At 49.9% G+C, this 12,479-nt stretch overlaps 1 protein-coding gene across 1 annotated transcript; it reads left to right on the top strand.

The window, feature by feature from the left end:
• Window positions 1–7,527: 7,527 nt before the first annotated feature.
• On the top strand, window positions 7,528–7,961 carry LOC123348005 (ribonuclease-like). Its single transcript, XM_044985211.1, has one exon. The coding sequence runs from the start codon at window positions 7,530–7,532 to the stop codon at window positions 7,959–7,961; it is 432 nt and encodes a 143-aa protein (XP_044841146.1). The 5' UTR covers window positions 7,528–7,529.
• Window positions 7,962–12,479: the final 4,518 nt, after the last annotated feature.

The following is a 12,479-nucleotide window of genomic DNA, read 5'->3' as shown; positions in this document are numbered from 1 at the left end:
GGTTTGGGGTGCAGGAGGGTGCTCCGGTCTGCAGTGAGGAGGTTTGGAGGGCGGAATGGGAATCAAGGCTGAGGTTGGGTGCCAGGAGGGGGTCAGGGATGCAGGTTCTGGGCGGCACTTGCCTCAAGCAGCTCCCAGAAGCAGTGGCTTATCCCTCATCCACCTCCTATGTGGAGACGCTGCCAGGCGACTCTGCACACTACCTCATGCACAGATGTCACCCCTGCAGCTCCAACTGGCTGTGGTTTCTGGCCAATGGGGGCTGTGGGAGCAGCGCTTGGGGCAGGACCAGCGTACAGAGCCCCCTGGCTGTCCTTATCATAGGAGCCAGAGCTGGCACATGCCGGCTGCTTCTGGGATCTGCGCTGAGCCACGGCATGCATGGAGGGTTGCAAGCTCCCGACGGGAGCTTAAGGGCCAGATTAAAATGTCTGACTGGCTGGACACAGCCCACGGGCTGTAGTTTTCCCACCCCTGGCCCAAAGGAATAGAGAAGGGCAAATGTAATATCTATTTTTGAAACGGGGAACAAAGAAGAGAGAAGGAATTATAGACCAGTCAGCCTAACTTTGATACCCGGAAAGATACTGGAACAAATGATTCAACAATGGATTTGTAAACACCTAGAGGGATAACAGTGATAGCCGGCACGGCTTGGTAAAGCACAAATCCTGGCAAACCAACCTAATTTCCTTCTTTGACAGAGTTACTAGCCTAGTTGATAGGGGGAAGGAGCACACATGATAGATCTTGGTTTTAGTGAGGCTTTTGACAAAGTCCCATATGACATTTTCAAAAGCAAACTAGGGAAAGCCGGTCTAGATGAAATTTCTACAAGGTGGGTGCACATCCGGTGGAAAGACGATACTCGGAGAGCAGTTATCTCTGATTCGCTGTTTAACTGGGAAGATGTAGCTGGGGTCTCGCAGGGGTCAGTCCTGGGTCCAATACTGTAGAATATTTTCATTAGTGACTTGGATAAGGGATAAGATTGAAACAAATATGGGAAGGGTTGCAAGCCCTTTGGAGACAGGATTAGAAATGGCAGGAAACTTTTTTTTTTGACATTTTTGACAAATAGCATCAATATTTATTTTGAAACAATTTTAATTTTCACAGAGGTGAGAGATTATGGAAGGTGAGGCAAAAGGAGGTCAAACATAAGAATATGAAATAAGAACTGTCATATTGAGTCAGAGCAAAGGTCCATCTAGCCCAGTATATGACAGTGACCAATGCCAGGTGCTTCAGGGGGAATGAACAGAACAGGTAATCATCAAGTGATCCATCCCCTGTCACCCATTCCCAGTTTCTGGCAAACAGAGGCTAGGGACACCATCCCTGTCCGTCCTGGCTAATACCTACTGATGGACCTATCCTCCATGAACTTATCTAGTTCTTTTTTGAACCTTGTTACTGTTATGGCCTTCACAACATCCGCTAGCAAAGAGTTCCACAAGTTGACTGTGCGTTGTGTGAAAAAATACTTAAGTTTGTTTTAAACCTTCTGCCTATTAATTTCATTGGGTAACTCCTAGTTCTTGTGTTATGAGAAAGAGTAAATAACACTTCCTTTACTTTCTCCACACCAGTCAAGATTTTATAGACCTCTATTATATCCCCGTTGGTCATCTCTTTTCCAAGCTGAACAGTCTCAGTCTTACCAATCTCTCCTCATATGGAAGCTGTTCCATACCCTTAATCATTTTTGTTGCTCTTCTCTGTACCTTTTCCAATTCCAATATATTTAATAAAATCACTTTTTACTTATTAATTAACCCAGAGCATGTGTTAATACCTGGGGCGGGGGAGGGGGGGCAAACAGCTGTGCATATCTCTCTATCAGTGTTATAGAGGGCGAACAATTTTTGAGTTTATACTGTGTAAGCTTTATACAGGGCAAATCAGATTTATTTGGGGTTTGGACCCCATTGGGAGTTGGGCATCTGAGTGTTAGAGACAGGAACACTTCTTAAGCTGCTTTCAGTTAAGCCTGCAGCTGTTGGGGGACATGGTTCAGACTGGGGTCTGGGTTTGCAGCAGGTTACTGTGTCTGGCTCAGACCAGGCAGGGCACTGAAGCCCCAGGGTGTCGGGGAAAACGGGCTCAGGGGTAGTCTCAGCACATCAGTTGGCAGTTCCCAAGGGGATTCTGTGATCCAACTCGTCACATGTCCAGTTCTGGGCCCCAGACTTTAGGAAAGATGTGAATAAATTGCAGCGTGTCCTGGGGAGAGCAACTAAAAGAGTTAGAAAACCTTAGCTATGAGGAACGGATAAAACCACTGAGCAGGTTTCGTCTTGAGAAAATAACACAGAGCGGGGACCCAACTGCAGTTTTCAGCTGTGTTTATAGCTGTTACAAAGAGGACTGATTGATTGTTCTCTGTCTCTACCAATGGAAGGACACGATGTAATGGGCTCCCTCTGCAGCAAGGGAGATTTAAGTTAGTTATGAGGGAAACGTTTCTAACCATAAGAGTAGTTAAGCTCTGGAATAGGTTTCCAAGGGAGATTGTGGAATCCCCATCATTGGAAGTTTTTTAAAGTCTTGATGACTTCCTGAGATCCCTTCCAGCCCCATATTTCTATGATCTAATGATCCTTGTTGGCCTTCAGCTCTAGGAATGATCTTCCTTCCATTTGTTCCTTTATTTACTTCCTTCTTTCATAGCCATTAACCACCTGTAAATAAATCAGAAACCTCCAGGGCACACTCAGGGTTCTCTGTTGTGGGCAGTGCTAACTCCAGTGTACCAGCCCCACATCTTGGGGGTGCTGTGCCACAGGGAGGGGCTCAGAAGGGGGTGCTCTAACCTCAAAATCCAAACTGGCCCCAGTGACGTGCTAGGGGTGCTACACTACAGGGAGCAGGGTGGGAGTTCAGTAGAGGGTTTGCTCCCCTTGAAGGTCAGAGCTGGCCCTGGGGGGTGCTGTGCTGTGGGGAGCATTGTGCAATGGGACAGCAGCTGGTACCCGACAGGGTTTGTTGAGTATCTACAGCTCCCCTGAGGTTGAAAGATTTGGAGGAACATTGTTCGAATCCCACACTTCTTGTACCTCCTAATGTCCCATGGACTTGGAGGATGGGAGCTCAGCTCAAGAGGACTCTGTGCAGGACACTTGAGAGCTGGAGCTGAGCCCATGTGAGCAATAAAACGTACCTAGCACTGAGCAGATGTCTCCAGTCCCACTGCTAGCCATTGGGTTGAAGAGGGTGTGAAAGAAATGGTTATGCAAAGCCCCAGGGAGATTTGAACTCACACCACCTCGTTTACAGGACAGCGATGTAGCCATCAAACTACCACAGAACAATTCTGCCCCCTTCTCTCTGCAGTCAGCTGGATCTCACCCCTGTCCTGAGTGCCTGACATCACTACACTGGAGTGACTCTTCAAGCTGAGACCTCATTGTGTAGACAGCTGCAGCACTGCAGAAAGAACTCAGGAATCCTGGGTCACAGTTCCCTTTGCTCAAAGCACGACACCCCTCCTCACTGAAAGTCAGGAAAAGAATCCAGGAGTCCAGGCTCTCAGGCTGCCCTACTCTGACCTATCACACACCTCTCCCCAGACAAAGGGATAGACAAAACCCAGGAATACAGACTCCCAGCCCCAACCCACTAGACTTCACTTTCATTCCAGAGCCAGCATTAGAAGCCAGGAGTCCTGACTCCAAACCAAAACACCCAAAAGAAGCCAAAAGCTGAGGTGACAAATTTAAAGTTGATGAAACTGAAAGATGGTAACAGGGACCAAGGTGACCTGCTAGGTGAAAGTAGGATGTTACCTAGCTCTCATGCATTAAAGACTCTGAATTTGCGTGGTAAAAATTCCTGGTGTCTTCATCTCCAGCTATGAAGCTTCATTAATTATACCTTTCAAGAATGCCCCCTGGAGATGATGCTCATGGCAATAACAACCTCCCATGTTTCTGTAGCATCTGCCAGTCCTCAAAGACTCCCACAGAGGGATGGGCAGAACTACACGTAGACAGAGAGCGATGGGTATGTCTTGGGTTAGATGGATGGAGAGATAAAAAGAAATAAATTAGTGTTTATGGGACTAGATGCACAGAGAGAGAGGCAGATTTTGTACCAATTTCCAATGTAACCCCTACTATGGATTGTGTATGTCAGTAGAACCAGGGTTCATACCAGTGTGGTTTAATCCTCACTATTGATGGCAACAATATAATCACCTTTCTAATGGTATCTATTGCCAAAAAAGGAAAACAACAAACTCATGCTTTTCTGAGGTACATCTTGCCTAGAGCCCTGGAACAAGCCAAAATTCCAATCCAACCTGTTCCCTCAACGACTCCAGCCCTGGCTTTGGTTCCAAGAGGAAATAATCTGTCAATCCTTCTTTCTATCTGATTTTGTGCTTTCCCATCTCTCTCTCTTTCTTTCACTATTCAAATTCCAAGGGCACATTTCTGCCTCTCAGAAATAGGGCAGACATGCAACTGCATCCAATGGCAGTTCTCCTTCCTTCAGAGAATTGCTCTTATCCTACAGAGAAAGAAATAATAATGAATAACCTAGATTTCAGGGTTTGTAATGTATGTCAGTACATCACCAGCATTCTAAGTTTGAGTCTTTCTGGGGTCATTCATCCCAGGAGAGTTTGATCTACCAGAGGCTGGCTAATCTGCTCTCTTCCTATAGTGACAGCACTGCAGTCCAAGGGGTTTGAGTGCCTTGACTCCACCTTGAAGTTGTCCAAGTGCCCAGTTCCTCACTAATTTTCATGGCATCCAATACTTTCAGGCACCTTGAGGGGTCTGCAGATGAAGCTTGTGGGATGTGAGAGCCCAGGGCTGGGATCGCAGGAGCTGCGGGTTGGGAGTGAGGGGCACCAGAGGAGCTGTAGACAATGAGGACCTGTTGTAATAATTGGGCCTACAAATTTAGCCTAATTTTAAGCTCTGCTGTGAAGAGTGAAAGTTTACGAACCCTCCTATCACGTATAACAATCAAGGTTGATGGACAGGGACAAAAGTGAGACAGAACAGGAAATGGGCCCAGACTAATATAAATTGCCAAGTCTCAGAGTGGCTGGTAAGATCGTGGGCCATGCCTGGGTTTCTGCAGCGCTGAGGCTGGAAGGGAGAGTCACACCAGAGACAGAAGCTGCATTTTCTCTCTTTGCTGTTCTTCTTGTTCCCCTCTTGTGTGTGTGTGTCTGTCGGGTTTTTTCTACTAGGAAACAGGATTCACCTTGAACAAAAGACAATAACAGCTCCAGCCCATCACAACTAACCTCTTCTCTTTTCCCCAAGAGGACAGTTAGTACCATCTTTAATACCATCGAAGAGACTGTCACAGCAAGAGGGCTTCCTTCAAATTCCTCTCCACAGCTACAGGGAAAAGGAACAAGGGATGTAGTTAAAAATAAGGCTTTTGCCTTAATACGTCACATTTCAAAGGTTTGAGCTGTTTTTCCTCCATTTCTGTATCTGAACTGAAAGGTTAGAAGGATTGTTAATGGTGCATTTCCCATGGGACTGAGCAGGCCGAGGACCCTGGACACCAGACCCCGAACCTTGTTGAACACTGTTTAACATTGGGCAGCAATAGAGTCACGTTAGCACCATTGACTCTCTGGGCCCATATATTCCATCTCAATGACTACAACAGAGTCCAGGGCTGGGACAGCAGGGGCTGTGGGTCAGGCTTGAGGGGCACTGGCAGAGCTGTGAGTTTCCAGGCTAGGACTGGATTCAGAAGGTGCCAGTGGGTCAGGACTCAGGGTGCATGTTTACAGCAAATGAAGGTGTGATGGTAGCACAGGTGGGTGTTCCTATGCTAGCATTGATCTAGCTAGCACAGGAAACAACCAGCAAAGGGGACACGTTGGCCTGGACAGCAGCACAGCAGGATAGGTACCCAGGGTCCCTGGCAGGCTGGTATTGGGGCAGCTACCTTGCCGTGAAGTTTGTGCTGCCAGCTATTATTACCCACACTGGGTAGATGGAAGCTGGCATGGCACCACCTAACTGTGCCACAGTCACACCTTCGCTTGCAGGGTAAACACACCTTTGGATGTGTCACCTGGAGGAGCCTCCTGTCTCTGAGCAGACTGTCACCGGGGCAAGAAGCTTACACAGCTTTGACCTTCCTTGGTCTGCCCTCAGAGCATTCAGCATCCCCTTCCACACCGTGCGCTTCCCACAGTGAGTCCACCTGAGCGGGACTCTTGGGGAAGCCAGAGGGCCCTGCACCCCAACTCTGCAGTCAGATGTGACTCTCAGACAGTGTTGTAAAATGGAAGGTTTATTAGTCGACAGGAACACAGCATAGAACAGAACTTGTTAGCACAGAAATCAGTGACTTTCAGCCAAATCCATCTTGGGGGAGTCCCAGGCTTGATGCCCTGGACACCCCCTCTTCCAGTCCCACATTGCAGACTGCCCTGGACCCCACTGCCTGGCTTCCAACATGCCCATTGCTCCTCCCCCGGCCTTTGTCCTGCTTTCCAGGCAAAGTGTCACCTGGTCGAATCCCCCTCCTGGGTCTCAGGTTATGAAGTTCACCACCCATCACCTACGTGCAGACCGCTGGGCAGCTTCACCTTCACCTGAGCGCCTCAGCAAAAGTCACACACCCAATTCCCACCACCTAGGCGTTGGTGCAGTGCACAGGGAAACTGAGGCACACACAGTATTAGTATAGGACAGTAAGACTCACATGCAACATAACAAAGTGGAAAAACACTTCACCACAGGATGTTTCTGGTATGACATGTGCTGTTTGTTCCTCACGTACACCCTGACTACTGGGTCACTGCTTCTAATTGTCAGCTGTCACAGGATTGCACTGACCCAACTGTTTACTGGAATTTCCCCTCCCACTCCTCCCACCTCCACGTGCGGCTGGGCTCTATATAACCCGCTCTGAGATGGGCAGGAGGATCAGGGTGAGGTTCAGCTCCACAGAGGCTGGGACCAATCGCTCTGACGACAGCGAAGGAACAAGGACTTGGGTAAGTTACAGGAGATTCCACCAGCCCAGAGAGAGCAGAGAACAGTGTCACATGGGGCTGGAACTGCAGTATTTGTTTCTGGGAGGCAGCATGATCTAGGGGTTAGCGCAGGGGGGGATGCGGGGTTGGGAGTCTGGACTCCTGAGTTCACGCTCCACCTCTCTGGGCTCAGGGGCTGATCTCAATTCGGGTTTGTGCAGCACCTGTCAAATGTGGGGGCCCAGCTTGGTCAGAGTCTGAGACTCGGACACCTGGGATCTAACCTGGCTCTGGGAGGGGAATGGGGATCAGTGGGCTGGAGGAGGGAGGCTATCTTGGTCGGGGTCTGTGCTGTGCCCAGCACAATAGCACAAGAATAGTAGGAGGAGCTCATGGGGGCAGAACAGTGTGGGAGGGGATCATAAGAAGGGAGGAGCTTTGGGAACAGAATGAGGTGGGAGGGGGTTAGGCCCAGTAGGTGCCATGGAGGAGGCAGATTCCCACCCCACCCTGTCTCCATCCCTCTCCCCACTGCAGTTCGATCCAGTGACAGACAGACACGGCCATGGCTCTGAGGGGACCTCGCCCAGCGCTCCTGCTGCTGCTCGCCCTGCTGGCCGCCTGCCTGGTCCTGGCCAGTGGGCAGCCATGGATCGAGCCGAACTTCATTTTCCAGAGGAAGCATGTGAACTATCCAAAGACTCCCACCCCGGACGCCAACGACTACTGTAACAAGATGATGCTGCTTCGGGGACTGTATGGGAAGGCAGTCAACACCTTCATTCACGAGCCTGTCTCAAATATCAACAGAATCTGCAGGGATGATGGGATACCCAAAATAGGTGGCCTACGCGAGAGCAAAGATGAATTCAGCATCACTCAGTGCATATTTAACCCTGACACACTGTCAATCTCTTACATCGGGGTAGTGAAGAAGCTGAAAATTATTGTTGGCTGCTGGAATTTTTACGCTGTGTACTACCTGGAGCAGCTCTAGGGCCCGGGGCTGGACCTGGAGGGGAGGCAGGAACCCTACTGCTTCCTCTAACCCAGCTCTGTCCCTCCCACACTGACCACGGCACCCGGCTCCTCACCCGCCTCTGAACACTGGTCAGATTATTTAGGTGTTTCCACCTCGAGTGCCCACTATACAGTATAGACGCCCCCTCCCCACCCCTCACCCTCTGCTGCCCCTAGTGCCCATTATACAGTATAGCCGCCCCTTCCCCGCCCCCACCCTCTGCTGCCCCTAGTGCCCATTATACAGTACAGCCGCCCCTTACCCACCACCGCCCTCTGAAGCCCCAGTGCCCATTATACAGTATAGCCGCCCCTCACCTATCCTGTTTTCCCTGCTGACAGATAGTGGCCATCTAAAAAAACCAGTCTTAATTAAGAAATATCCACCGGTTTCACTTCTCTGGGGTTGTGTACTCAGTGTAATGATGGAAAATCCTCATATTCATTGAACGGTCTGGTATTTGTCATTCTTCTCTGCTTTTTTTTTAACATCTCCCCTCTTTCTGCCATTCTCTGTGCTCCCTAAATCTTATTAAACCTGGTACCTGCAAAGCAATCTGTCTTGTCGTGTGACATTGGGGATGGATGGAACATAAATCCCCAGGTCCCAGAGCCCACTCCCCTCCCAGTGTCAGGGTTAGAACCCAGGAGTCCTCGCTCCCAGCCACCCCACTTCCCTTCCAAAATTGATATTAATATAGGAGATATAAACCTTCATCCTTCAGGGCCTGAGCCAGTCACTAACTGAGGAAGGTCAGGAAGAAACTTTGCCTTTGAGAAAGTTTTTCCATTATTCTTCTCTTGAAGGCTTTCCTTCTTTTCGAGCAGCAGGGACTGGCTGATGTCAGAGGCTGAGCTGGAGGGACCCTGGTCAGTGTCACCGCCAGAATCATTGCTGACGTCTGGGTCAGTCCAGCTCTGATTCCTCCACAAGTCATTGTCAAAATTCATATCATTTAGGGTATGACCCAGACCCCTCAGTTGAGAAACAGACCCTTAGACTAAGAGAGGAAGAAGTAGTAGCTGGTGTTCCCAATAGGGAAGCTGAGCAGTTTAAGATGTCATGGGTTCAAATCCCACCACTGCCAATGCCCAAACCTATTAGCCACTCACAGAACATGAGGTGATGTGCACAAAGGATAAATGTGGAGTTTGAGAGGAAGCTGTGGTCCATGAAGCAGGACTTGATCTCACCCTGACCAGGCTTGGCTCTAAGTTTTTTGCTGCTCCAAGCAAAAAAAAATTTGGCTGCCCCCACCCCAGACCTGGGCTCCCCCCCACCTGCACCCCCTGCCGCCACAGCTCTGGTCCTCCCCCCACCCGCACCCTGGGCTCTCCCACCCACCCACCCACACACACACACACACTCACTCCCTGCCACCCCAGCTCTGGGCTCTCCCCACACACACCCCATGCTGCCCCAACTCTGAGCTCCCCCTTTCATCCCCCACCAGTGCCCCCCTACCCACACACCCCCTGCTGCCCCAGTGCTGGGCTCTCCCCCCTGCACCTGCACCCTCCTTCCACCCCAGACCTGGGTCTCTGGTAACTCGCTCCCAGGGTGGGTCATTCAGCAGGAATTTTGGATGTGCACAGAACACAGACAGGATTGGTTCCCATATGGTTACAGAACTGCAGTAAAGTGGAACAATTTTTAGCTTGTGTGACTGGAGGATATCTGGATGCATATTATAAGACTGTCCTCCATAAATGAGGAAAAGTTGAGGTGCCTTTATTATTCTTTTGTTCCACTCTTTGTTTCTATGGGGAATTTGCCAATGCAATATCACTGTCTTCTTTTTAAACAAATAAAACTAAAAAAAAAAAAAAGCAATGGCTGTTGAAAATAGAAATTTGAGTCCTAAAAACCACTGGGAAGCATTTCTTGCTCAATTTTATCCTACTTTTTCTACAGCAAATTCCAGTGGATCAGTATATTTGATTTGGGAGAAATGAAGTAACAGCTGCCGAGATTGAGCTTGAGCACTCCTGAATTTTGAGGTGTTCAAATCTGGAAGGCATGTGCTAGATTCCCTTTCTGAATATTAGCTAAATCTGGAAAGGAAAAGTCAATTTCTGCTTCCATGGCTCAGAGTGGAAATCCTCCTACGTGTCTGGTACTGTATCTAAAGCTGCCCAGGTCCAGTAGAGCCTCTCCTCCCTTAGTTTTCATTTTAAATTCTAGTGGGATCCACATACCTCCCTTGCTAGGTTTCAGATAGAGAGGGGCACTGTCCATTGAGTCCACCCAATTCCTTCTTTGGGGGCTGCAAGGGGAGGTCACACAAATATCCCTAATCCAGTCTTGGGATGTCTTCTGAAGGGGATATCTGGGCCAAAGCCTTCTACTCCATGGGCACACTTGTTCCCCATTCACAGTGCCACCCCGCTCTAGCAGTGAGCTCTCCATTCACAGCAAGCTGCAGCATGTGCTTTCAGCTACCATACTCCCTCCCCCTCCCTTTCCTGTTGATAGCAGCCAAGGGAATGCTGGGAAATGTAGTTCTTTCCCTGCTCCAGGGCTGGCTCTATAGGCAGGGAGCTAACCAAGGAACTACAGCTCCCAGGAACCCCTGTTGGTTCTCAGCTCCCAGGCTGGATCCCTGTGGGCTGCCGCCCCTGCAAATGGGCTGCCCCAAGCACCTGCTTGCTTTGCTGGTGCCTAGAGCCGCCCCGACCCTGACTCCTGTTGCTCCTTGACACCCCATGCTGAACCCCCTGTAGGCTTCTCCAACGTACTCCAGCTCTGACAACCCCAAATTGACCTTCCTTCCTGGACTTTCTCAATCACTCTGCCCCTGGGCTGTTACACACTGCTCTCTGTCTCCAGCCTCTTCCTAAATGCTATCTGCAATATTGTTCTTCTTTGCAAAACTCCTGCATTCATTAGGGGTTTAAACCCAGACCCTAACACGCTGGCTCTAAGAGCCACATGCCTAGACCAATGAGTCTGGTAGCTGGGGCTCTCCTCCCTGATGCAGAACTCTGCAGTTAGGCATCCCTGGCTCGCTGCCACCTCCTTCCTCCTGGCAGAGTGCTTCATGGGGTGTCTCTGCCTGGGGGTGATACTGAGGCTCAGAGAGCTTAGCCCAGTTCAGGGAAGTATTTTCACATTTACATGAGCAATAAGAATATCCTGAGTGACATTAACTGCAATAAACAACACAGAAGAGATGTAATTCCTCCTGGCTTCAGACCTTAGGGATGGAAGGGTGAAGGGGGTGGGGATGTAGGTAGTGTTCTCATTGATCCCTCCAGTGGAAGGATGAAGTCACAGATTCCAAAGCCAGAGGGGACCATTGTGATCATCTAGACCAGGGTGGACAATCTGTGGCTCTGGACCCACATGCGGCTCTTCAGAAATTAATATGCGGCTCCTTGTATAGGCACCTACTCCGGGGCTGGAGCTACAGGTGCCAACTTTCAGTGTGCCCAGGGGGTGCTCACTGCTCAACCCCTGGCTCTGCTCCCACTCCACCCCTTCCTGCCCTTTCCCCTAAGTCTAGGGTGACCAGGCAGCAAATATGAAAAATCAGGATGTGGGTTGGGAGGTAATAGGAGCTTACATAAGAAAAAGACCCAAATATCGGGACTGTCCCTATAAAATTGGGACATCTGGTCACCCTAACTAAGCCTGCCATGCCCTCGCTCCTCCCCCTCCGAGCTTCCTGCATGCCACGAAACAGCTGATCGGGAGGTGTGGGGAGGGAGGGGGAGGAGCTGATCAGCAGGGCTGCCGTGGGTGGGAGGCACTGGGAGCAGGGGAGCGAGTGGATGAGAGGCTGCTGATGTATTACTGTGGCTCTTTGGCAATGTACATTGGTAAATTCTGGCTCCTTCTCAGGGTCAGCTTCCCCCGCCCCTATCTAGACCAACAATCCACATGAAGGTGACACACTATGGACCACAAGTGATGCTAATTGTCACCATAAGGTGCTCTCTTTGCACTGAAGTTGGACCTGTTCACCCCCTGCTGGTGGGAATCCATCATTAGCTCCTCTGGGCTAACCACAGGTCAGGTCTCCTTCCGGGGTCCATGGCCCAAAAGCAGCTGGGAGCGGTGCTCAGACAGCAGAGGGGGAGATTCCGACTTCTGCCCTCTGGGGGCAAGTTTTACTGAGAGAATCTGGAACTGGGGAAAGTCCTTGTGCCAGTTCCCTGGAGGAACATTAGCCATGCAGTTAATGAGTTAATTAATTGGTTAGTCAGTTAATGACACCTTCCTTTAAGGTGTGTTCCACAAAGTTACTGAACAGCTGCTGTGGCCTTTGGTCTCTATTAGTGTTATGGTGGGTGAGATTACAGAACACTTGGGGCAGAAGTCTCCTGCTCCGGGCTTGGCCAAGGGTTGGGGGATAAAATCACCAGGGGCTGAAATGGACTTTTAATTAATTCATTTACTGATGACCCCCAAGGGGATGTGAACTCACAACTCCTGGGTTACAAGAGCAGGGCAATAACCCCTGAGCCACACGGCCTTTGCTTGCTGGGCTCC

The sequence above is a fragment of the Mauremys mutica genome, chromosome 13 (genome assembly GCF_020497125.1).
Source record: "Mauremys mutica isolate MM-2020 ecotype Southern chromosome 13, ASM2049712v1, whole genome shotgun sequence".
In the NCBI taxonomy this organism is placed as follows: Eukaryota; Metazoa; Chordata; order Testudines; family Geoemydidae; genus Mauremys; species Mauremys mutica.
This window is presented reverse-complemented; position numbering and strand designations above follow the sequence as displayed.